This window comes from Alexandromys fortis, unplaced genomic scaffold, assembly GCF_014885135.2.
Source record: "Alexandromys fortis isolate MF-2015 unplaced genomic scaffold, M_Fortis_MF-2015_v1.1 scaffold_158, whole genome shotgun sequence".
Taxonomy (NCBI): domain Eukaryota; kingdom Metazoa; phylum Chordata; class Mammalia; order Rodentia; family Cricetidae; genus Alexandromys; species Alexandromys fortis.
In genome coordinates this window covers 2838115-2864184 of record NW_026068039.1, presented here as the reverse complement: position 1 = coordinate 2864184, position 26070 = coordinate 2838115, and the positions used below count along the sequence as shown (strand labels likewise).

The 26070-nt window shown below is 48.6% G+C and overlaps 1 protein-coding gene and 1 long non-coding RNA gene across 8 annotated transcripts in view; one reads left to right on the top strand and one right to left on the bottom strand.

The window, feature by feature from the left end:
• Positions 1–8889: 8889 nt before the first annotated feature.
• The window catches only part of Efcc1 (EF-hand and coiled-coil domain containing 1), a 34301-nt gene continuing 17120 nt past the window's right edge, over positions 8890–26070 (bottom strand). The window contains exons 3-8 of one of the 6 annotated variants that reach the window (XM_050165408.1): positions 20445–20602; positions 19284–19446; positions 18057–18219; positions 16245–16385; positions 14264–14327; positions 8890–13359 (exon numbers count right to left, since the gene is read on the bottom strand). In XM_050165408.1, the coding sequence (XP_050021365.1) occupies positions 13223–13359; positions 14264–14327; positions 16245–16385; positions 18057–18219; positions 19284–19446; positions 20445–20602 (826 nt within the window). In that variant the 3' untranslated portion in view covers positions 8890–13222. Of the gene's footprint in view, positions 13360–14263; positions 14328–16222; positions 16386–18056; positions 18220–19283; positions 19447–20444; positions 20603–26070 lie in introns of those variants that run through there. The other 5 variants (XM_050165409.1, XM_050165410.1, XR_007595882.1 and 2 more) reach the window with 5 other exon arrangements.
• The window catches only part of LOC126515601 (uncharacterized), a 30048-nt gene continuing 14355 nt past the window's right edge, over positions 10378–26070 (top strand). Inside the window, exons 1-6 of one of the 2 annotated variants that reach the window (XR_007595884.1) lie at positions 10378–10475; positions 19378–19488; positions 19593–19683; positions 23556–23740; positions 24254–24491; positions 25798–25950. This is a non-coding gene — a long non-coding RNA (uncharacterized lncRNA). The remainder of the gene's footprint in view (positions 10476–19377; positions 19489–19592; positions 19684–23555; positions 23741–24253; positions 24492–25797; positions 25951–26070) is intronic. The other variant, XR_007595883.1, reaches the window with a different exon arrangement.

The following is a 26070-nucleotide window of genomic DNA, read 5'->3' as shown; positions in this document are numbered from 1 at the left end:
CCCCCCCCCCCCCCCAGAACTGTCCTATCGCGGCTCTACCCTCCCCTAGCTGTCCTGTTGCAGCTCTGAGTATATCCTGGATTCCCGATAAGTCAGGATATCCCAGCAACACTACTGTAACACTTTCCCCTACAATTTCTCATTTTATGTAAGATATGTTTATAAAGGGCACACATAAAGAATTATTGTCTTATTGCTGTTTTCAAGGCACACAAGAGGAGAAATACCTTGAAACAGATGAATTTTTTACAAATGAAGCATACACTGCTTCGGTGTTTGTCCAGCCAGTGTTGGAGGGTAGTGGTGAGAATGTTGGGTTTGCAGCTGTAGCTCAAGCTGGTGGCAATGAACATAGGGCTTTTACTTACAGCATGGTCCACCAGGAGGCACTCAGAGCAAAACAACATCACTAGCGTTCCATCCCACGATTTGCCATATCACCAAAGTCAGCCGTGTAAGTGCGGAGCCCTCAGTGGTCACTTGTTTCAAACCTTTGCAAAGATGTGGACCTTGACCGCGAAAGCTTATTACTTCTGGAGAGGAGGAAGCTCTCGAGAAGGTGGGTGGGGGGGTGAAGTTGGAACAGATTATTGTAATTCAAAGATGAAGTTTTTAAAAAAATAGAAATGTGAGCAAGTGTGTGGTGTATGTCTGGTGTATGTGTGTATGTGTGTGTGATTCTGTGTGTGTGTGTGGGGGCTATGCACACACTCAGAGGCCAGAGAATGATGCTGAGTATTCTGCTGGAACATTTTCTGCTTCATTCCTTTGATATGGACTAGCCTGGTCTACACAGTGAGTTCTAGGACAGACAGCTAGGGCTGTTACACAGAGAAACCCTGTCTATAAAAATACAAAGATTAATTTCTTTCTTTTTTTTTATTTTTCAAGACAGGGTTTCTCTGTAGCTATGGAGCCAGTCCTGGAACTTGCTCTGTAGACCAGGCTGGCCTCGAACTCACAGTGCCTCTGCCTCCTGAGTGCTGGGATTAAAGGTGTGCACCACCACTGCCCAGCTAAGATTACTTTCTTTATGATTTATTATTGGAAAGTACATTATTTATATAAATACATTATATATAAGTTTGCATACTTACATACTACGAGGTCATGTAAAACTTTCTTGAGCAGACAAGGGTTACAAGCAGGAGTTTTGTGAGTTGTGACGGTAATTCGTAGTTTGTGTTGACACCGCCAATTAGACTCACCAGAGTAGGAAGCCTGCGTTGATGTGGAAAGGCTCACCTCAAGTGTGGTGGCACCGTCCGATAGCAGCTCACATAGAAAGGGCAAGGCAGAGGGAGAGCAGTTGTCTTCTGCTTGCTTGGCCGTCGTTTGGATGCTGGGTTGGTTTTCTCTGTTGCGGCTGTTGTTCATTCCTCCACTGATATTTGAATCAACTTCACCAGACTGCCATTGAGGACTCAGGTTTTTATTTTATTTTTTAAGAAAAAGTCTCACTAAGCAGCTCTGGCTGACCTGGAACTCACTCTGTAAATTGCCAGGCTGGCCTCAAACTCATAGAAATCTGTCTGTCTTGGCCTCCCAAGTGCTGGGATAAAAGTTTTGTGCTACCATGTCTTCTTTCTCCACTGAGGACCCTTGGCTCTTCAGAAGTCATTCAGGGTTTTGGTGCCAGGTTGGGACTGCTGAGGCCCCCAGCTCTGTAGACTGAGCAGCTATGGGATTCTCAGTTTTTCAGATGTGAGTCAAATGTTGTTATTATTCCAGAGTAAGCTGATTTAATGAATTCTCTCTCTCTCTCTCTCTCTCTCTCTCTCTCTCTCTCTCTCTCTCTCTGTGTATTATCTGTCTGTCCATCATCTATCTCCCTATTTATCATCTATCTTATATATTATCTATCATCTATGTTATCTATCATCCATCCATCATATCAATTATCTATTTTATCTATCCTTCCTATCTATCTATCTATCTATCTATCTATCTATCTATCTATCTATCCTTCCTATTGGCTGTTCCTCTAGAGAACACCACTTAAATCACAACAACTCCTTCAAACACCCTTTTAGAATACTTGTTGGTTATGAGCAGTGCCAGGTCAGGGGTCTCTGCTTAGTCCTGATTGTCCTGAAACTAGCTCTGTAGAACAGGCTGGCCTTGAACTCACAGAGAGCCTCCTGTTCCGCCCCCCCCCCTCCAGTGCTGGGATTAAAGTTGTTCACCACTGCTGCCTGATTATTTTGGGGCTGTCTTTTTTTTTTTTTAAGATTTATTTATTATGAATATAATATTCTGCCTGCATGTGTCCCTGCAGGCCAGAAGAGGGCACCAGATCTTATTACAGGTGGTTGTGAGCCACCATGTGGTTGCTGGGAATTGAACACACGACCTCTGGAAGAGCAGCCAGCTCTGAGTCATCATCTCTCCAGTCCCTGTTTTGGGAATACCTTAATTGAAAGAACTGTAATGAATCTTGTTTAAATGTTTCCTAGAAACTTTAGATGGGAGATTTTGAGTCCTATTTTGCTTTTGTTACTTATTGTTGATCGGCTTGGAGGCTCTGTTTCTCCTTGGCTTCGTTTGGTGGTGCTGTGTGTTGTGTTCAGGAGTTTATTCATTTCTCTGGGGTAGGCTTTACAGCAATCTCCGCAGTCTTAGGTGACCCTTTGCTCTTCTGTGGTCTCCATTTTCACCTCTGATTTAATATTTTTCATTTTCCTCTTGGTTATTCTGTATCCAGGTTTGCCAATTTTATTTATATTTAAGAAACCAATTTGCCAGGTGTGGTGGCACATGCCTTTAATCCCAGCACTTGGGAGGTAGAGGCAGGCAGATCTCTGTGAGTTTGAGGCCATCCTGGTCTACAAAGTGAGTTCCGGGACAGCCAGGGCTATCCAGAGAAACCCTGTCTCTAAAAAACAAAGCAAAATATAACACAAAACATAGCATAAAACAAACAAACAAAAATTCAATCATTTGTTTTAATGACCTTTTAATTTTTCTTTAAGTTTTGATTCTATTTATTTCTGCTCCGATCATTATCTCTTCTTTCCTCTACTGATTTTGGGTTCAGCCTTTTCTTGCTTTCCTGAGCCCTGACATACACTGCTAGATTGTTCGAGACCTTTGTTAATGCGACCTTTGTCATTACACACTCTTTATAGTTGTTTTCGCTCTGCTCCCTAGGTTTTGAGGTACTGTATTAGCCTTTGCATTTATTTTAGATATAACATTTTTTTCTTTAAACTTTTTTTCCATCGTTTAGGATCATTGTAATGGTATGCTGTGCTAGGTGGGGCCACTGATCCCATGGCAGGGGACAAACCCACCATCAGACAGTTTACATGGGAAGGAAGTTTACTGGGGAAGGGAGGAGAGTGAGGGGAGAGAGAAGAGAGAAAGAGAGACAGAGAGACCTGCTTGCCTCATCAGAAGAAGAGTGGGAAGAGAGCTGGAATGGGTGGAGCTTGTCTCTTAAAGGGACATTTTGCACCTGCATACAGAAGCAGCAGCCAGCCGTAGGACCCTGGGTTGGTCAGGGTTCTGCCCGAGGGCATCCTTCCAGGTTACAGGTACTAGCATAGTGCCTGGATCCTAACAGTCATGGTGTTCAATATCCGTGTATCTTAACTTCTTGTTGATTTGTGGTTTGAGAAGATTCATGACATGATTCAGCTTTTAAAGACTTCGCCAGGCGGTGGTGGTGCATGACTTTAATCTCAGCACGTGGGAGGCAGAGGCAGTCAGATCTTGTGAGTTCAAGGCCAGCTTGGTATACGGAGTGAGTACCAGCACAGCTAGGGATACACAGAGAAACCCTGTCTCAAAAAACTAAACTAAACAACAACAATAAAATAAAATAAAAAAACCCACCAAAACATACCAAACCAAAACAAAAAACCCGAAAACTTCTTGATGGTGACTGAACACATAGTCTATTGGGAGAAAGGCCATGCGCTGACGAGAAGGTGTGCTGTGCAGTTGGGTGAAGGCCCTGTAGCATCTGCTAGGCACATTTGCTCCACGGTTTGGTTCAGTTCAGATACTTTCTTTGGAGATCCAGACGACCTGTTCATTCCAGACGGTAGGGCTCTGCAGGCTTTATGGTGGTAAGACTTGCCAGCTTGCTTGGAAAGAGAAACACAACAGACTATAGGACCGAGAGGAGGCTCAGGAGGCAAGAGTACTTTTTGTGGACACAAGAGGACCGGGGTTCAAATCTAGAAGCCATACAAAAGCCAGGCATTAGCAACTATACCTGTAAACCAGGGCTGGGGGTGAGGGGCCGAGATAGGCAGAGTCCAGGAGCTTGCTGGCCAGGCAGCCTAGCTCAAGTGTCAGGTTCAATAGAGACCTAACCACAAAACATAAAGTGTGATGGGGGACAATGCCAGACATACTTCTCTGGCCTCCATTTGTACATGAATGGATACACACACACACACACACACACACACACACACACACACACCCCTACCCTGCCCAGAAAGGAACCCTTGATAGACTAAAGTAATAATTGTACCAAAGTCCATCTTAGTGAGCCAACAAGTTTTCGTTCAGGTTCCTAACAGGTGTATGGATGAGGAATTTCAGGAGCAATGTCTTAGGGCTTCCATTGCTGTGACGAAGTTCCATGACCAAAAAGCAAGTTGGGGAAGAAAGGGTTTATTTGGCTCACACTTGCACAGTATTGCTCATCACTGAAGGGAATCACGACATGTAGTTGGTTGTTTTTACTCTTTACTTTTTCGGGGGGGGGGCACCACCCAGCTCCCAAATAATCACACATACCCAGAGATTTATTACTTATGAATGTCCGGCCTTAGCTTGGCTTGTTTCTTGCCAGCTTTTCTTAAGTTATCCTGTCTTTCTTTTCCCTCTGGGCTTTTTACCTTTCTCTATTTCTGAATACCTCTCTTTACTTCTTACTCTGTGGCTGGCTGTGCAGCTGGGTGGCTGGCCCCTTGAGTTCTCTTCCTTCTCTCGCTCCTTGATCTTTTTTTTTTTTCTCTTTTTCTCCTTTTATTTATCTTCTCTGCTGCAGCTGCGCCTGTCCTTTCTCCTGCCTAGCTACTGGGTGTCAGCTCTTTATCAGACCACAATCAAGTGTTTTAGACAGGCAAAGTATCACAACTTCACAGAGTTAAAGAAATGCAACACCAGGGCTGGAGAGATGGCTCAGTGGTTAAGAGCACCGCCTGCTCTTCCAGAGGTCCTGAGTTCATTTCCCAGCAACCACATGGTGGCTCACAACCATCTGTAATGAGGTCTGGTGCCCTCTTCTGGCCTGCAGGCAGAGTACTGAGAATACTGTATACACAATAAATAAATAATAAGAAATGTAACATAAAAGAATGCAACACGTCTTTGCATCATTAAAACAAATGTTCCACAGTATAAACAAGTGTAAGACATCTTAAAATAATAATACCCTACAACAAGAGCAGGAACTCAAATAGGGCAGGAACCTGGAGGCAGGAGCTGATGCAGAGGCCATGGAGGGGTGCTGCTTACTGGCTTGCTCACTATGGCTTGCTCAGTCTTTTTTCTTAAAGAACCCAGGATTACCAGCTCATGGGTGGTTCCACCCACAACGGGTTGGGCCCTCCCCCACCAACTACTAATTAAGAGACAGCCAGATCTTACAGAGGTGTTTTCTCAGTTGAAGTTTGCTCCTTCCAGGAGGCTACAGCTTGGGTCAAGTTGGCACTAAGTTGTCCAGCACAACCAGAGAGGGATCAAAAGCAGCCTTATTTGGAGAGGACTCACGAAGGCTCAGCCCTGGAGCACTCCGCATGCACACCTCAAGGGCTGCTCTGCAGGCCAAGCCAAGTCCTGGGAATCTCCTCTGGGCTGGCCTGTGTCCTTCCCTAACAGTTTGCTGCTTCTAGAAAGCGGGCCGAGTGATCCCAGCAGTTGGTAAGCAGAGACAGGCAGACCTCTGTGAGTTCGAGGCCACCCTGGCCTACACAGTGAGACTCGATCACAAACACACTAGCCTCTTAGAGTCATACATTTCTTGCCTAAGTGAGTCTCACAAGCCTGTCTTTCTCTATAGGGAATGTGTTCAATTCATAGGTAACTGTCCTAGTAGATACACCTATAATCCACAGGACTCAGAAAATTGAGGCATGAGGATTGGGAGTCAGAGGGCACCTGGATTACAAAGCAAGCCCCATCCCAAAGAAACAAAACAGTAAAATATATAAATTTACAATCTTATACTGTATAAGTTTAAAAATCAAGCAGATTCTAAGAAAATAAAAAGGAGTGGCAGGTGTCCCAGGTCCCTCCCGGGTTGCACTTGAACTCCCGCCTCAGGCTACATCCAGTTGGAAACCTTGTCCTCTGTGCTTCCATCCAGTGAGTGTGTCCCCACCTAGTGGTGACAGTGTAGAATTACCTTCTCTTAGCTGGGAGTATGGGGAGGGAAGCAATTTAAGGTCAGTGGAGTATTTCTGCCAGAAGGTGAGAGAAGGACATGGGTTAGAATTTCCAAGAAAACATTTGTAACGAGTTACAGACACTTAGTACATTCCAAAATTCCAGAGAAGGACTTCTAGAAAAGGAAAAGAAGGGGGAAGACAGGACATCTGTTCTCAGACACTTGTGTGTCAAGTTTTCCCGAGCTGGTGTGGAATCACCATGCTCCTGGCCCTGCTCAACCAGCTAGCCAGTATGTTGCTCTTGCCTTTCCATTCAAGGCCTCTACACTGGGTGTCTCAAGTTCAGGGTAATTTTTTTTTAATTTGAAACAAATTCATCTTTGAGTTATGTTTTCTAAGTGGTAGGGCACTGGGTATGCATGGGCCAGGCACCCGGAGTCTCAGCACACACGTGGTCCCCTCTTCTATTCTCCCCCCCCCCCCTCCGCGCTGTTGCCTGTGCCCTGCATCCTAACCCTATCCCTGCTCAGCCTTTGGCCAGGGTGCATTGTGTCTGATGTGGACGAGGAGCATCAGCCCGAGCAGGCATGCGCAAACATCCCTCCTCTCCCAGCATCTTTTTGCTTATGAGTGCCTGTCAGCTGGCTTTACACTTTTAACTGTCAGGCCTCTCTCCCCACCACGCCTGCTAATGAAGCATGCACTTACCACAGGAAATGTGTTTGTTATCTACAGCTCTAACACACCGTCTACAGCAGCAGCGTCATAGCAACGTTTGTCGTTTTTTATTGGTTTTTGTAGGTCAGAAATGCTTGTCTTAGCTTGAAGGTTCTAGACGTTGCAGTCAGGATCGCAGCAGGGCTGGGGTTGTCACCACTGAAAGATTTGATCGGGGCTGGTGGAATTGCTTCAAAGATGTGTGCCCGAGCTAATAGCTAGAGTTCTCCATTCCTTGCTGGGCAGTGGCAGACTGGGAGGGCTCAAGGCCCTCTGGGCTGGGCTGCCTGGATGTCCTCAGGACACAGTGGCCAAGAGATACCAAGTTGTGGTGATATTTTGTTTGGGCTCTCAGAAATAAAGCTTGCCTGAGGATCAAAGGGCTGAGCTAACCACTAATTAACAATAGAGGTCTGGAGGGCTGTACAGACAGACAGACAGACAAGAAGTGATATGACTGGGCAGAGAGGGAGGAGACAGGAGCTTGGCTTTTTTTTTTTTTTTTTTCGGCTGAGGAGTTAGCGAGGTAAAAGTTGGCTGTGGCTTAGTCCTTTGTCTCTCTGATCTTTCAGCATTTCCCCTGATATCTGGCTCTGGGTTTTTATTATTAAGACCAGTTAGAACTAATCGTGTACCAGCAAGGAAGTTACCACCATGCTTTGTGGCTGAGTCTGTGTCCCCACCACATTCTCCTTGTAGGTATGGCTTCTACCTGCGACTCTTGCTGTCTTAGTTAGGGTTTCTATGCTGTGAAGAGACACCACGACCACGGCAACTCTTATAAAGGAAAGCATTTAATTGGGACTGGCTTACAGTTTCAGAGGTTTAGTCCATCATCATCGTGGTAGGACATGGCAGTGTGCAGGCAGACAAGAAGCTGTGGAAGGAGCTGAGATTCCACATCTGAATCCGCAGGCAGAGGAGGCAACTGTGTGTCATACTGGGCATGGCTTGCACATGTGAGGCCTCAAAGCCTACCACCATGATGATCACTTTCTCCAACAAAGCCACACCCACTCCAACAAAGTCACACTTCCTAATATTGCCACGCCCTATGAGAGCTATTTCCTTCAAACCACCACACTTGCTTACCTTCAGAAGGAGTGAAGAGTTTCATCCCAGAGCAAGCGTGCCAGAGGCTCTGTGCCAGAGGCTCTGTGATACGTCGAGAAGAGAGTCCTTTCCTCTCTCAGCGCTGGGACAGAACCTAGGACTTCACTTATGCTAACCAGGTACCTAGCGCTGAGATCAAATAATTACAGGGTCTCTACAAGAAGACAACAGTTTTCAGATGGGGGCCCAGCACTGAGAGGGGGAATTGGACATGAGTTCCCATGCCTAACCAAGAAGTTATCTTCAATTAACACTTGATTGCAAAGGAAAATTCAGTTCTCTCCAATGGAGTCTCACTGGGATATTAAGCACACTTCAGGGTAGCCCCATGCCCAGCAGTAGAAGGCCAGAACAAAGCAGTATTTCTGCCGACTTGTTAATCTCAGATTGCTTTGTTTGGGCATTTTTTGTTATACTGGTCGTTTGCTTGCATATTTTCATGGGTTTGTGTTTCTTGATTTTGTTATTTGTTTTATTTGATTATTTTTTTAAAGAGAGAAAGAAAGAAGGGTGTGGAGTAGGCTGGGGAGGAAGGATCTGGGAGGAGTTGAGGGGGGAGAACGCATGATCAGAATACATGGTCTAAAACTGTTTTCAAAGAAAATCACTAGATTTTTACATGGAAAAAGTATTTTAGAATACTTAACAGAACTTTGTCTACCTGGTAAAGTTAATTTATACAATGTTACTATAAAATAATGCAATGAGCTTAAGTTAATGTATTTACAGATTGCATTGAAAAGGATTAATAATTTTTTTATCTTCTTTTCTAAGATATATAAATTGCATACGCTCCAACCATTACTTTGCTTTTGTGCATGAAAAAATAGGAAACACTAGCTTTATTTTTCTAAGTTATTGAATTGAAATTGACCTGTATCAGGTTATTTATAAAGGTCATTATTTTGGTGTTATTAGAATCGATTTTGTGTCTTTGTAGACTTTCTACAGTCATTGTCTGGCATTATTTATTGTACCAATATAGAAACAAAAGTGTGCAAATAGAGTATAGTTACTGAATTTCCCCTGCTTCCAAACTTTGTCATCTGATGACTACACAGAGATTCCTACCTACTCACTTACCATGCCTCAGGCCTGGAATGTTCTCAGCAATACATGGTTTGTAAAATAAGTGAAAAAATATGAATTAATCTTTGGATATAAGTTACATTACCATACATACATGGAAAACCTTGTTAATATGGATTAAAAATTAAATGGCCTATAATTTTTTCAATAAAGAAGAAGACAGCAGTTGTATTGAGCCGCAGACCGAGGAGTTAGTTGGTGCACAGTGATCCCCAGGACTCACAGGAAGTAAAGGGAACTTTGGGTTAGGGTTCTGGGGCTCAATATCCACCAACTAACTTTTTTTTTTTTAAACCAACTTTTGGGTTTAGTGTCAGGGGAGGGTCTGTTTGAGTGGACCCCTTCACATATACTACTTTTGACGCAAGTTGACACTGAGATTTCCATGACAGCTGCTCTCTGGAGACGTGGTGGCCAAGGGCCCAGTGGCTGTACAACATCCCTCTCCCTGGGCAGCCCCTTCCTTTCTGCTTCCCTCGGAGCATCTCAGGCCTTGTGCTCTGTGAAGGTCCTCGGGCTGATCAAGTGGGCGGAGTCGGGCCTTGCTCAGGCATGCTGGGCTCTGCTGTTGAGCCGCTTGGAAGTGGGTAGGGTCCTTGTCACTGGGGTGTGGATGTGAGGCGTAGCACACCGTTTTCTGCCACTCACAGCTGCTTGCGCTGGCCCTGACCCCGGTCTGCATCCAGGGAAAATTCTGGGGTCACCTCACCCTGAACTTTGTCCTTGGCTGGGAGCATCAGGCCTGTGCTCAGGTCCCATCCATATTCAAGGACTCTGCACCCTGGGTGAGGGAAAAGATGACAGGCTTCAATCGGCAAGCTCTGAAGGCCCAGGAAGGGCGGAGTATCAGCACCTCTGTCTGTAAGGTCATGGAAGCTGCCATGGGCTCCAGCCTCTTTCCGATACAACAGTGCGTCAGTTCCACTGGGGGTAAGGTGAGCAGTTCTTGTTTTTTCTTTTTGTGCTGGAGATTGAAGCAGGTCCCGTGTGAAGGCAAATGCCTGTCTCCAGCTCACGCTGTTGCCTGTGACTTGCTCATATTTTGCTGAATATTTTTGGCCCCGTACTTAGGAGGCATTTTGCTCTTCTTTGTTTGAGATATTTGCTGGCGTGATGACAATCCTGGGCTTGTAGAGGGGCTGCAAAGAAGGCCTGCTCCTGTTTTCTGGAAGAGACTAGATGATTTGTACAGCCCTTTTCTTACAGGTCAGTGTAGAATGTGCTGGAGAGCTTGTCCCAGGCCTGTTATTTTTGTTTTGTTAATTGTTAACTGTATTATCCAATACCTATCAGAGTGTTTCTTCATGTGTGGCTTTATGTGTTTTTCAAAGAATGGGTCCCTTTCATTGGCTCACAAGGCTCATTTACAGTCACACTTAACTCTGTGTGTTAAGTTCTGTTGAGATCTGTCCTGTAATGACATTCCTCCTTTGCCGCTGGTATTAATAAGGTGTCTCTTCTGTCTTTTCTTTGATTAGCCTGGAGAGAAGTTTATTTGTAAAAAAATAAATATTTTAAACTTTTTTTTTTGGTTTTTCGAGACAGGGTTTCTCTGTGACTTTGGAGCCTGGCCTGGAACTAGCTCTGTAGACCAGGCATTGGTGCCAGATCCCCCGGAATTGGAGTTACCTACAACTGTGAACTGCCGTGCTGGTGCTGTGAATTGAACCTGGGTCCTCTGAGAGAGCGTCCAGTGCTCCTAACCACTAAGCCATCTCTTCAGCCCCTGCAAGATGCTTTTATTAACCACTTCTGCAATCTTTCCCAAGAACCAGTTTTGACGTTGTTGATTTTCTTTTCTGATATGCTATTTTGAGTCTGATTTCTGCTTTAATCTTTATTCTTTTCAAATCTATACTCTGAATTGATTCTATAGCTCAAATTGGGATTCACTTATCAAGTTGGCCTTACAGTCTGCTCTTCATCTGAAGCTTCCTGAGGTGCGGAGCATTGACTTTGCTGATATGCTCACTCCCTTGCCGTGCCCTCCCTCTGAGCTCCGCTCTTCTTGTGTCCCATTCGTTCTGATGTTTCCATTTTCATTTAGCCAAAAAGGGTTTTAAAATCACTCTAGAAAATTCTTCTTTGATATGTATTTAATGTAGAAACATGTTATTCAATCTTTAAGCATTTATGGATTTCCAAGCTGTCTTTCTCTTACAAGTTGATTTTGCTGTCTCTTGAGAGAGTTGCATGGTTTCCATAGTTTGATTGGCTGAGGAGGTTTGTAGCCGGAATGTGAAGGCTGCTGTCTGAGCTTGAAGAGGATGCATTTGTGCCAGTGTGGGACGAGCAGTCTGTGGCGTTGAACCCATCTGGTTGTTGGCTCTGGTGTGTTCAGCTTTACTGATGCCATACATGCGGGGTGTGTCCATTTCTTATGGAAGTATGTCGAAGTCTGCAACTACAGTAGTGGACTCATCTGTTTCCTGAAGCTCTGTTAATATGTATTTTTGAGACAAGGTCTATGTAGATCAGGTTGGCCTCAAACTCAGGGATCTATCTGCGTCTGTCTTCTGAGTGCTATGGTTAAAGGAGCGCATCACTATGCATTTGTATTAATTTTTGTCTGAGAATTCCGATATTTTGGTTATTGTAATGAGACCACTATTGTTTAGGGGTGATGCTGACGGGGGGGGTTGATGTCTGATGCTGATGGGGGAGTTGATGTCTTACATACTGTTTATGTTTAATAACTTTTGTTCTGTCTTTGGCTCCTTAGTCTGCCATTTGTGGTTTTGATTAAGTAGTTTCTATAATATCACTCTCTCTTTTTCTAGTGTATCACTGCCCCTCCTTCTTTTCCTAGTATTTGTCTCAACGTCCACAATATCCCTCTACAACTAACCCAAGTCCACTTTCAATAACTGTGCTGCTTCCTGGGCACCAAAGCTTCCCAGGCCCCGCAATAGCAAAGCCTTCCTGGTTCCTTCTCTCCATGAGCCTGTGTAAAACAACAGAGCTAAACACAGCACCTGTGATCGTGGCTGTTTTGGTCGGCCTGAACTCTGCCCTGGTTTCCTCTCACTTGGCTGGGACAGGCCAGCTGGGGGATCTGGCTGCAGGAATGTTCCTTCTCTCAGTTTGTCAGGGTTCTGATGAAACCTGTGCCTGCCATGCTCCAGCAAAAGGGCAGGAAAAGAACAGAAAGAGGTGAAGGGTGTGCTTGGTGGGGGAGCTCTTGCAGTGCTGGGGCATCCCTGGCAGCAGAAACACAGAAAAATAAAACCCAGGGTGCACTTGTTGTATCCCACACTGGTCATGTGCCTCGTCCCCCAGAAGCATTCCGTGATTTTCTTCTGTCTTTCCTGGGAGGTCATAGCAGAGCTCACAAAGTTAGACTTGCCAAAGTGTGGGTTCCCATTGCCTGGGCTCTGGAGTGCCTCCTTGCACATCTGTCCACACGAAGTTCTAACACACGTGTAGCCTGAGCAAGGTGCAGAACTGGCCCTTCCTGAGCAGGTCAAAGAACTGGGCAATGAGCTGGAGCAAGCAGGGCAGAGATTTTCAATGTACTGTGTACTGTGCCCAGCGTAAGGGCAACAGCCTTAAGTACAGGCTGATCTAGCACCTGCAGGGATTCAGTGTGGGGGTTCTGTGAGACTGTGAGAGGCCCCAGGAAGTAGCAGCTGCCAGACCCAGTTTTGGAAGGAGCCTTGGCTACCAGAGCTCTGCAGAAGTGACAACAGTCAGACCGTTTGTGGCAAGCATTCAGACAGTAGAAGACAGTCCAACAGCGGTCAGGCGGACCATGGAGGCTGCACTGATGGTGCTTGGGATAACTGAGGAGGCCACAGTGATGACAGTCAGTCTGTCTGTGAAGGTTGGTCCAGTGATCGCCAAAGCTAGTCCCATAGTCGTCAGGTTGACCAGGGAGGCAAGTCTGGTTGTGGTCAAGGCTGGTCTGATGATGGTTAGGATGAACATGGTGGTCCAAGGCAGGGCCAGCGAGCTCAGCAGGAGATGGGGAAGGGGTTCATGTGCTCAGGAGCTGTGGATGCTGGCACTGAGGGGTTTCTTTGCAGGAGTTCACAGCCAACCAAGGCTTGGTGCAAGGTGTCCAGGATGGCCAAGGTGCCACGTGTACCCTCTGGAGAGAAACAAAAGGGTAGATTTCCTTATCTGTCCGCAGCCACTTCTCTCTTCCACGTGGCTTGCCTGCCACTGCTCTGTACCACTGCCCGCCCTGCCCAGGCCTGCTCCTTATGTTCCTTAACACCTAGACCAGTGGTTCTCAAAGGGTGGGCCATGACCCCTGGGGGCTGAACAACCTTTTCACAGGGGTCACATATCAGATATCCTGCATATCAGATATTTACATTACGACTCATAACAATAGCAAAATTAGATTTATGAAGTAGCCACGTAATAACTTTATGGTTGGGGTCCTCACATGAGGAACTCTATTAAAGGGGTGCAGCCTTAGAAAGGCTAGAACTGCTGTAACCTCATATGCCCTGTCTCCACTGATGATGGGCTGTTCTAAGATCCTGTGAGCAAGTGAAGGCCACTGTGGGTCTCCCTGTGACCCTGTGAGGCAGGGTCAGCTGCAGGGACACAACTGGCTAAATTCTGCTGCCCTCAGCTTTGCCTGATCAGCAGGGGCCACAGGGCCTGGAGCTTTAGGTGAATCCCAGGCACTTGGCTGGGTAGTTCTTGACTATGTGGTGGGGGTAACTCCTCTCTGATAGGTCAGCTGTCAGAGCTGGGGGCTTTACGGTACAGAGGCGCTGCCTCAGTCCTGGCCCATAGTTAGCTCAGGGAACAGTACAGTCTGACTCGCCACCCCCTTGTCTGCTAGGCCCATGCTGGCTTCAGGTGGTCATAGCTGCCTGTGGTCACTGCGGCTCGGTTCTGGTCTGGAGTCTGTTTTAGTGGGGCAGGGAGAGAGGCCGTTCTGCAGACCAGAATTCAGAACAGTGCTGGAGTTTTAGTCCAGATGCCCCACAGCTGCCAGCCCTTCTGTGCCAGGCACCCTTGCCACCCTTGCCTACCCTGTGAGGGGCTCCGGTCCAGGGCATTCAGCAAAATCTTCCCCAGGGCTCTTTTTGATATATTCTTCAAGAGAGACAAAGAGGGGCTGGATCAGGTTGTGTTCCACTTAGGATGTAGAGTGTAGAGACTTCTGGAAGCTTCCATGAAGCTCCTTGGGGCTGGTCCCACATACCCTCTCCATGTTCCTCTTTATCCCCTCCTGCCCCCATCCCCCCTTCCTGTCCCCTCATATTGTCTTCCTCTCCTGTACTCCCCCACTGCCTCCCACCCCTGAGGCTGGCCACACTGGCTTCTCAGAGACCCTCAATGGGTAGGGGTGGAGCAGTCTGCAGGCTCCATTCCACCAAAGACCAGGGCACACGCCCCTGGGGAAGATGGTGGTTAAGTACTCTCAAGCATTTTCTCATCTGAACCCCAGAACACGTTGTTTATTATGAGCATCTAAGCAATGGGAAGGCAGTGTAGAAAGGAAGAACCAAAAAGAAAGAGGCCACACCTGTAATTCTAGCACTCACGAGGTGGACACAGGACCAAGATTTCCAGGCTAGCCTGGGGTACTGGGTACGCAGTGAGATCCTGACTCAAAAACAAACAAACCCAAACAAAGAGACACACCTCACTGCTTCTGAGGCTGGGCTGGGCCTCAGCTGGTCTCCAGCTCATCCCCAGCTTTTTGTCTGCCCAGCTATGCAATACCCGGCCTGACCTGGGTAGCCCATGTTCCCAGCAGCCTGACAAACAGCAAAAATGAAATCTCAGAGGTCCACCTGTCTCTGCCTCCCAAGTGCTGGGATTAAAAGTGTATGCCAGTTGTATGGTGGTGGCGCACGCCTTTAATCCCAGCACTTGGGAGGCAGAGGCAGGCAGATCTCTGTGAGTTTGAGGCCAGCCTGGTCTACAAGGCTAGTTCCAGAACAGCCAGGGCTGTTACAAAGAGAAATTCGGTCCCAACAACAACAACATCAAACAAATAAACAAACAAGCAAAAGCAACCAAAAAAATTTTTTTGAGGTAGAATGTGCCAGGCTGGACTCAAACTTGTGGCAATCTTCCTGCCTCAGTTTCTCCAGTGCTGAGATTATAGGCACCAATGTGCCAAGTCTGCTATTCTTTAATAATTTGTAGCCATGTTTATTTTTAAACTATTTTGTTTAATTTTATGCATATGGTGCTTTGCCTGTGTGTATGTCTGTGATCATGTGTATGCTGGGCCACTGCAGAGGTTAAAGAAGATGTTGCATCCCTTGGGACTGGAGTTCCAGTTGGCTGTGAGCTGCCATGTGGGTGCTGGGAATTGAACCCTGGAGCTCCGTGACAGCAGTGGGTGCTCTTTTGTTGTTTTTGCTTGTGAGACAAAGTCTCTCTACATAGCCCTGGCTGTCCTGGAACCCACAGTGTGTGCTCTTGACTACAGAGCCGTCTCCCCAGCCCTGCAGCCATGCTTAAAAGAGATGTTAGTTTAAATTCTTTCTTGGTTATCCTCCTTTGGCCTTTAAAATTTATTATTATTGCATGTGTATGCGTATGTGTGGGCATGTATGCCATGACACATGTGTGGAGGTCAGAGGGCAACATTATGTGCCTGGCTTTCTTCTCCCACCTTTTCAACGGTGCTAGAGATGGAACTCAGCTTGCCAAGCTTAGGTAGCACACAGCTTACCCAGTTACCTCGCTAGCCAGCGCTGGGCTTTAATTTCAGTTACATCAGACTCCTAAAACCATCTGGAATATCCTCTTCTCTAGGTGGCTTCTCTGAGCCACCATTCTGTATGTGTCAGTGGAGGAGCCCCTGCTGACCGAGGAAACCAGAGCGCCAGGGGTGCCATACAGGCTCCCTCAGCCTCCCAGCCTCCCTTGGCTCCACAGTGTCACCCTCGGGTCCCCTATGGACTCTCCTTGGCCCTTCTCACCATCACCTTCTTCTGGGTCCCCCAGCTCACTCTGGACCCCCCTTCCCTTCGGGACCCCCCGGAGCCCCACCAGGTCCCGGAGCCTCTGCAGGATCTGTAGCACATCCACCAGCTTCTCCTCGAGCAGCGACAGGCGCACCCGCTCTGTCTCCACCATCTGCAGCTCCAGCCTCAGATGCTCGGTCGTCTCCATGGTCTGCTGTGGTTCTGCCTGGGATAAAGGGTCTGGTGTGTTCCCTGCACCCGCGTCCCCCGGGGGGGGGTGTTCATAGCTTCCTAGCAAGGTTGCTGGCCTCCCTGACACTTTTGCAGAGATTGCCTAGTCTGGCCTCCTGCAGATAAACCACCCTGAGGCCCGAGGAGCTAAGTGCCTACCCCAAACTGTACGGTGAGCAGGACGGTGAGCAGACACGCACAGTTCTCTAGTCTAACAATTCCATTCTCTCTTTTCTATCTTTTGGTTTCTCTTCTTTGTGATATATCTGCATTGGTGGCAACAGTAGCAGTCTGCTTGACCGGCTTACACAGAAGGAACGCACTGCAGGCTAGAGGATCGTTCCATCCCATCTTGTCCTGGGGCTCCGGCTGAAAGGACATTCCAGGCATCTGCTCACCTTTCTGCTACCAGGATCCCAGGGCTGACAACAGAGAGAATGTCTGCCGCCCACCCTCTGAGTCAGGCGTGTCATGTGTCATGTGACAGGCACCTCTAGGTACAGGGTGCTCAGGGTTCCCTCTGGCCTTGGGCAGGAGTACAAAAGACCCTGTGCTTCCGCCCACTGCAGGCAGGACTAGAGGACGCCCCTTCTGGAGCCTTCCTGCTCTGTCACCTTGAAGTTTACTAAGAAAAGCGACAGCTGTGCTTCTCCTTGGGTGCACCCTGACGGCCAGTTCCTATCTCACGGTGGTCCTTCCCAAGCCCAGCAGCTCTCTCCCGGGAGATCCTGGGTATTAGGACCAGCGTCTCAGGGAGCTGCGCTGCAGTGAGAATAGAGACGCAGCCGGAAACATAGAATCCTGGGGGTTGGGGGGTCTTCACCAGACAGCAACAGCCAGGGCTGAGCTGTCAGGAGCTCACTACCTACATCTACCCACTTGACGCACTGTTACAGATGTGGAAATCAAGGCACAGAAGGTCACACGGGTACTAGAGCTGGCACTGAAACCAGGCAGCCTGTTTCAGCATGCACTGTGGGGCCCTGCTCTGCCTCCCGACTTTCTACTGCTCAGGACTCAGGCTTCTCCCCTGGGGCCCAGAGTGCAGGGTGGAGATCCTCAGGGCAGAGTTCTACACTGACATGAGACCTGGCTGTCATGTGTCCCTGGAGAAATCAGGGGCGACTTCCCCAATGGGTCTGGAATGATAGTGTGTCTAGCTTAATCCTTACCAAACACATGACCTGTAGGAACCTGGCATTTCCTGTTACCCATTCTTCCTCACAGGAACACGCCTAGTCCTGTATGCATTAGACACTCGCTGCTTGGTTTGGGCTGACGTATTGCCTGGTTCCAGAATCACAAATAGAGCCATTTGAGATCGTTAAACTAAGTTGTTAAAGCTCCATCTTTGACAATCCCTAGGTTTCTCAGTCTGTGACTCAAGGCTGAGGTTTCAGGGAGACACAGACAGAAGACAACCATGTTTATGCCTCTGAACAGTGGTGCCGGCAGCCCATGTAGCTGTCCCCCTCAGTTCTTGTAAGCGCCTGCTTTGTAACCAAGCTAATCTGGGATGGCATTCTGTAACTGGCAGGCAAAAGTTCCCACAAAGCGAAACGAGAGGAGACCACATCTCCTGCGTCCTGTTCACAGCTCTGTGAGTGGGCTATGGGGATGCCAGTCCCTCCAGCCGTAAGACCTGGGACCTTAGGGCCATGCTGACCTCCTCCTCCGGTGTCCCCAGGGTCTTTCCACTGCAGCCGAGGGTCTGCAGTTGTTCCCCGAGCCTGGTGACATGGGTCTCCAGCTCTAGGTTATGGACGTGGTCAGCACCATCACAGCGGCCGAAGGGAGTCTTGAGCTTCTCAGCTGCCTGTTCATCACACCTGCAGGGGAGGAGAAGCCAGCACTGCGGGGACCTGTTGTCCCTGTGCTCCAGCCTTGCAAGCAGATGCTGGCATGGGACCTGTCTGCTCAGCATCTTCCTGGGGCTCCTTGGCTTCTCAGAGGGACTCCCGGAGGTGTTCGCTAAACCCGGCTAACATCCTCCCATCCCCCTCACCCAGCCTGCCCCAGCCAATGGACTCCCTAGGCTCTCCAGCACACCCCAAAGCCTCTGTTTCTTCCTGGACCCTTCTCACACCATTTACATTGCTTGGCAGAACTGCCTCCAGCTCTCCTCCACCACCTTGTCTTCAAACTTGCTCCCCTCCCTCCCTACAGCAGGGGACCCAGGACAGCAAGCAGCCATCTGTTTATTGTTTTCTCAGTGGCTCAAGTTTTGCCTGGCACACAAGCAGGTATTTAACAAGTGTTTTGCATGGACATGAAGAATGGGTGATACATCCACCCCTGAAAGCCACAGAACTTTACAGTGTACTAATCTTGCTGTCCCGGACAGCATCTTGCATCCTGACCGCATGTCCTTGAAGACAGTGTTACTGACCCATCTTTGAGACAAGGAGACTGAGGCCCAGAAAAACCAGGCAAGTTTTTGAATTACCCATGGGCACTGAGCTCATTTTTATCGTCCTCTGAGAGGGTACAAGGGCAACACCTGTGGGTAGCGGAGAAAGCAGCAGCTCAGAGCCAGGCTGGGGAGGGAGGAGGACTATGAACTGTGTTGTAGGAAGTAAGGAAACCTGCAAAGTGACAGGAATAGAACAGGCCAGGGATCCAGGGAGTCATGGCTGGTGGGGACTAAATCTGCCCACAGGCTAGGTTCTCCATGGTCTTCTTATTTCATCTTGCACTTGGGGGTTTTCCACTTTTGAGCTCCCAGGTGGGGCTGCCAGGGGCCAAGGATGGCTGTACTCTCTAACTGTCAGCGTCTCATGTTGAAGCGGTGTGAAGGGCCCTACAAGGCGAAGCTGCCTTCTTGGGGCGGGGGGTGTGGGGGGGTCTGTGCTTTTGGTCTCCACTGCCAGGCCAGAGCTATCCAGCCACTTACCTACTCTCACAGCCTGAGGGCTGCACCAGAGATACCTCAGCTTGGCCCTGTGGGGGCCTGGACTGTTCCTGACAATTTTCTTCTTCGTCCTCAGAGGCGGTCTGGCCTTCCACGGAGCGGAACAGCTGCTCATCCTCTGCTGGGGAGACACATCCTCTAGGAACTGGAAACCCAATGTGAGGACCATCCAGCCCTCATGTATGACGTGAGTCAAGGGTGGCACTTTTCCCTTCCCCTTCCTGGCCCAGGGCCCTGGGAGATTGCATGGGAATCCCTGAGATACAGCCCTGCCGTCTTCTGTTCCCTCAGGCTGTGCCAGTCAGAGGCGGTCGTCTCTAGCCACAGTGAAGGTTCTGGAAGAGCTGGGACCCCTCAGAAGACAATGTGGGAGTCAGTGAGTGTATGGCCAAAATGAACTCAGATGAGGGCTGATCTTCCAGTTCTGTACTTGGGGGCTAGGATATGGGCAGAGCCAGGGAAGTTATGCCTTCTGAGTGTGACTGATCTCAGGGTAAGGGGAGCAGGCCAGGCCTTAGGGTGGCTCCAGATCTATGGGCTCTTCTGAGATTCCACACTTTCCTTTTATTCTGAGCAGTTTGTGCTGACTGACAGGACACTTTCAGACTTCCCTAGTTGAAGTAGTATTTAAAACCAAAATAAGACCTTACCTCATAGGAGACCTGGGAAGCCTGTTGACATGGGCCTCAGGGATTCCTGGCTCTGGACACCTATTTCCCCTACCTGGCTTCCCCATGGGTTCTTAGGGCCCCACTGTCTGGTTGGGACTACTATGTCTAGAGCTACTATGGGGACTTTTCATGACAATGTTCCTAATATTGACAGTGTATGTCCCTCCCTTGATTCCTCCCCCGTCACTCATCTGCGTTGTCCTGGTGCTGAAGGCAGGGTAGGTGGCAGGTCTCTGAGCCTGGGTGTAAAGGACAGAGACCCGGTCCTCGGCATGCTAGATTCCCAAGTGTCGGGTTCTTGGGAAGACACCAGAAGATGAACCTTTCAGGGGCTGGAAACCAGCCTGAGTAGCAGGGTGGGGTTTGTCTGGAGGCTGACAGTGGTGCTGATACTTCAGCCCTTGAGAGCAGGGATGAGGCTCGGCCTCACTGACCATGGGCCTGGCAGCAGGCTGGGCACCTGGGGACTGACCTTCATCTGTGTCTCTGCTCCCTGAGCAGGAGTCTGACTGCTGGGCTCCCCCTGGAGCGGCGTCCTCTTCTCTGGTTCCTCTAGTCTCAGGTTCTCCATTCTTGTTTCCTGAATGTACACTGGCTTGTGGGGGGTTTAGGGTCCAAGGTCCCTCCGACCTGTGGGCAGGGGAGAGATAGATTTTGAGACATTTCTTACTCCGCACAGGTAAGCCACCCACGATCCCACCACTGTCTTGGCAAAGTCAGGCTCCCATGGGTCAGAAAGAATGTTGAGGTATGTTCCAGTTTTCTTTGCCAACAGGGAGCAGACAGGAAACCCAACTTTAGAGAAGGAGATACAAAGCAAATCCGCAGACACTACGAGACTGGCGTCCACCCTACCACAAGAATCACGGGCAAGGAAATGCCCTTTCCGCTTTTGGGCAGTCATGTAGCAATAGTCATATTGTGGCCATGAACTAGCATCTGAGAGAATTGTCTAGTAGTTAGGTAAGAGCCCCAACATCTTTAGAGGCTGAGCTAGCCAGTCCCGTAGCTACCTAATTCTGGACTTAAGATGGTTGATATTTAAAAAATATTTATTTTTATTTTATAATTGATTTTATTTTATGTGCATTGGTGTTTTGCCTACATGTATGTCTGTGCCAGCCCCTGGAGCTGGAGTTACAGACAGTCATGAGCTGCCATGTGGGTGCTGGGGATTGAACCGGGGTCCTCTGGAAGAGCAGCCAGGGCTCATTAACTGCTGAGCCATCTCTCCAGCCCCTATTTTTATTTTATGTGAATAAGTGTTTTACCTGAATACGTCTGTGTACCATACATGTGCCTGGTGTCCACGGAAGCCAAAGAGGGTGTGGGAGCCCCTGGGACTAGAGTTACAAATGGTGAGTCACCAGATGAGTGCTGGGAACTGAACCTGGGTCCTCAGCAAGAACCGTGAGTGCTCCTAACTGGTGCGCCATCGCTCCAGTCTGAGCGGTTGGATTTTTTAATTAATTTATTTTCTGTATCTAGATGTTTTGCCTTTATGTATGTCTATAGACCACATAGGCCAGAAGAGGGTCTTGTACCCACTGGGACTGAAGTTCCAGATGGCTGTGAGAAGCATGTAGGAACTGGGAACTGAGCCTGTTTCCTCTGGAGGAGCAGCCTGTGCTTTTCAAGGCTGAGCCATCTCCCCAGCCCCGCGTGGCATTTTCAGAAGCTTACATGTTTCACTTTTGCTTTCTAAAGAGACAGCGGCTCGCTGTTGTGGTCCTTTCGGGATTACAGATGCACCACCAGGCTGGCTAGATTCACATTCTTCTTTCTTCCCACCACACTTTCACACACTTATTAATTAAAAGTATGTAATTAAACATTCTGTGTCTTGGCCATGAAAGCCTTTAACTGAGGAATCTCCCCCTCTCTGGGATTGGGAAAACCCACTTCATTCCCTGTCAGTCTTGGTACTCCAAGGTTCCCATGTTTGGGATGTTTGTTTTCCGCGCCCCTGCAGTATACAAGGTCAGATAACTGGGAAAAAACTGACATAAAATGACCATATTTATTTATTTATTTAAAGGCAGGGGGTCTCTGTAGTTCTGGCTGACATGGTCACTCTGTGGGAACAGACTGGTCTTGAACTCAGAGACCCGCCTGCCCCTGCTGGATTAAAGGCGTGCACCACCACCACCACCCAGCACGAACATATTTATTAATGAGCTGGCAATTTATTAAGCTAGTGCCCATGCCTCTCTAGCTTTACAGTAGCTCCTGTGCCCCACAGCTTCTTCAGCACGCAGACATTTCTGTCACAGCCCAGGACTGCAGCTGCTACTTTCTTTTCCTGTCACTGTGACAGGCCATTAGCAGAGACAACTTAAAGGATGCATTTGGGTGCCGGGTTTGAGGAGCTATAGTCCGCCTTAGAAGGGAGGGTATGGAGGAGGAGGATGTGGAGGGGAGGGTGTTTAGGGGAGGGTTTGGGAGTGAAGGTGTGGGGGGTGGTGTGGACGGGAGAGTTTGGGGGGGGGGGGTGTGGAGGGGAGGGAGTGGAGGTCAGGGTGTGGAGGGGAGGATAGAGGGGGATGCTGTGAAGGGGAGGGTGTGGGAGGATGGTGTGGGGAAGGTGTTGCAGGGGAGGGTGTGTGTGGGAGGGTATAAGGTGTAGAGGGAAGGGTGTAGGGGGAAGGCATGGGGGAGGGTGTGGAGGGGGGATGTGGGGGGAGGGTGTGGGGGGAGGATGGGGGAAGACATTGGGGGGAGGGTGTGGTGGTGCAGCTGTGTTGGGAGCGCATGGCAACTGGTGTCTCATGTTTTGTGAACCAGGAAACAAAGTCTGGCAATGGAATGGGGCTGGACTACATCCCAGAAGTTTTTCTGTCTCTCTTTCTCTCTTTGTATCTCTCTTTCTCTCTCTCTCTCTCTCTTGAGACAGGGTTTCTTTGTGTAGTCCTGGCTGTCCTGGGACTGACTCTGTAAACCAGGGTGGCCTCCAATTTAGAATTTACAGAGATTCTCCTGCCCCTGCCTCCCCAATGCTGGGATTAAAGGTGTGAGCCATCACTACCCAGAAAGTCTTGCTGTCTTAGTTAGGGTTTCTACTGCTGTGGTAAAACACCGTGACCAAAAACAATTTTGGGAGGAAAGTGTTAATTTCATTTTACAGCTTGTAGTCCATCATCCAGGGACATCAGGGCAGGAACCTGTAGGCAGGAGCTGACGCAGGGGCCATGGATGGAGGGTGCTGCTTACTGACGTACCCCTCTGGCTTGCTCAGCCCGCTTTCTAATACCACCCAGGACCACCTGCCCAGGGGCGGTGCCACACACAATGGGCTGGATTCTCCCACAGTAATCACTAAACAAGAAAGCGCAGCACAGGCTTGTAACAGGCAGACCTGGTAAGAACATTTTCTCAGTTGAGGTTCCCTCTTTCCAAATGACTGTAGCTTATGTCAAGTTCACAGAAGACTAGTTCCCCCGACTCCCCCACCCCGACAATGTCTTCCAGCCAAGCTTCATCCTCTTAAGGGTCCGTACACTCCCTAGACATCTTGAGACTAAGTGTTCAAGCACTTCTCATTTCAACCATAGCAATACGTAATGCCATTGTCCCCATTTCACAGAGAAGGAAATGGAGTCACAGAGAACCAGAGCAATCTGCCTACCTCATATAGCGAGGACCCGTCTCCAGGATGCCCCCTAAGCCTTACCGAAGGGAAAGGAAGCCCTGGAGTGACACAGCATAGCCATGGCCAGCTTTGGGGACTACAGGTCACACACATGAAGACAGGGTTGGCGAGGGAGCGAGGTAAGGAAAAACTTTTGAATTTCCCAAGAACCTCAGACTGGCCACAGAGGCAAAATCATTTTCTGAGGATCCCGTGTGGCTCCCGTCTGCTGACTGGGTTTCAACTGGGTCCTCCACGTCAACACAGCTGCAGAACCCCTTGTTAGGTCACCAGGGGACACCCTGTACTTCCTGTCTGTGTTCTCTAGGGGGACCCTTACTTCACTGGGTACCACTCTCCTTTGGTATCCTCAGCAGAGTGAGGGTTTTTCTGGTAGATGTCAGGATGCCCGTGGCCCAGAAGGCTTTGTTGTTGGCTTGTTGGTCCTGGAGAAATGAACTCTGGTGACTTCCCCTCTTCCTTAGACCCAGGTCTTCCGTGTTGCTGGGTGTTCCCTCCAGCTGGCCACACCCACCCCTCCTGGAACGCCACTGAGCCTCTGATAGCTTCCATGTTGCAGTCTATGGCACAACTGGCTGCCAGCCCAGGGCTTACAGTCTGACAGTAGCCAGATGTTTCATTTTCCCTTCCAGCCTAGACACTCCCGTCTTGGTTCTGTGATGCCAAGAGGCCTCAGAAGCTGCCACCCTGGAGGAGACCATGGCTTTGCTGTGTGAACTCGACAGCTCCCTCACCCCCTCTGAGCTCCTCATTTCATTTCCTGTCTTGTTCACCAGAGAACAATGATGGGGCTCTACTCTGGGCTGGACACTGGGGGTCCTATGATGATGAAGTGAAGTAATGGAGTGCCTGCCTTCATTGATATTTGGGGTGAGTTCAGGGGGCGCCCAGATGAACAGACAGACTGTGTGTATCCAGCTAAGTATTTATTTCAATGTATCCTAAAATAGTGAACACATTAGTTTTATTCATTTTATTATCTTTTAAAATTTATAATAGTGATATGATATGACTTCCTTTAAAAATTATTTGGAGCCATTGGATCCTGTCCTGGAACTAGCTCTTGTAGACCAGGCTGGTCTCAAGCTCACAGAGATCCTCCTGCCTCTGCCTCCTGAGTGCTGGGATTAAAGGCATGTGCCATCACCGCCTGGCTATATCTGACATTTTTGAAATGTATTCAGATAAAGGATAGTCAGGTAGACACCCAGACTCCTGGAGACATGGTGTCAGAAGTTACAGTGTCCCTCAGCAGGAAGGACACAGCTTCCACCATCTGTGGTGTGCTTGGGAAATGATGAGCAACTCTTGGGGAATTCCACACAAAACAAAGCACAGCTCCACTCACACAGCCTTGTGTTCTCGGAATGTTCTTTGCATATTATACTGAAAATCCTCTGCATATTATAACTGCAGGAAATTGTCCTCTCACCATGTAGAGTTCAGCTCTGATCTTAGATCATTGCTGTGGAAGTGTTTCACGTACCAATGTCTAGCTGGCCATGCAGAAGCTTTGCAGGAGAGGGGTTCGGGGGCTCATTTTCCTGACAGGACCATGGGTGTGAGAAGCCCTATCTGTAGTAATTCTCCCACAAGCCTCCAAAGCGTCCTTGAGGAGAAGCCTTTCCTTGTTCCTGATTGCTCCCTGATCTTGGCCTTGTGTCTTCCTGGCCAGTCTATTTCATGTTGGGGACATCTTGTGGACAGGTACAAGGGGGCTGCTGGTCAGCCATAAGACCATGTCTGTGACCTAGGAGGGTGCCATCTAAGGTCCCTGTCTGCACATGGCCTGCCACTATCCTGCCTTTTTCTCTGGGATCTCTCATGGTGGTGGTTTTGGCTTATAGCTGCTCTACTGTGGGCCAGTCCTGTGGCTTGCTTGCCATCTTTTTAGAGGAAGGAGGCCCCCAGCTTGTGGGGTAGGGGTTGGGGCTGAGTAGGGGCTCTATGAACCTGACACACAGTCGGTGCCCAGCAGATGCCCGCTCCCATGCTTGCTCCTGGCTTCTTTCCTGTTTACAGTCATGTCCATCTCTCATTTTATTTCCCTACATTGGTCTCACAGTTTAAATCTGATCTACACTGTCCAATACGGCAGCCGCCAGTTAAAGGTGTGGCTATTTACATTTAGAATAATTTAAAATTAAGCAAAGCTACAAGTCCATTATTTTTATAGCCACCGAACCACTGCTCACATCCCAAGTGCTCAGAAGCCATACATGACTCTGGTGCCGCTTTCGAGAGCACAGACAGAAAGAGGGGAAACTTCGACCCCATCTCCAGTCAGCACCGTCCACTCATGGACATGGATCTAAAACGAAGGCTAAAGGTAAGCAACTAGTTTGTGCTCATTTCTCCCAGAAATGCAATTCCCACTTGCGGGATACCAGCTCAGCTCCCTGCTATGCTAATGTGGCAAAAACCTGTGTTTCTGCAATGATCTGAGCCC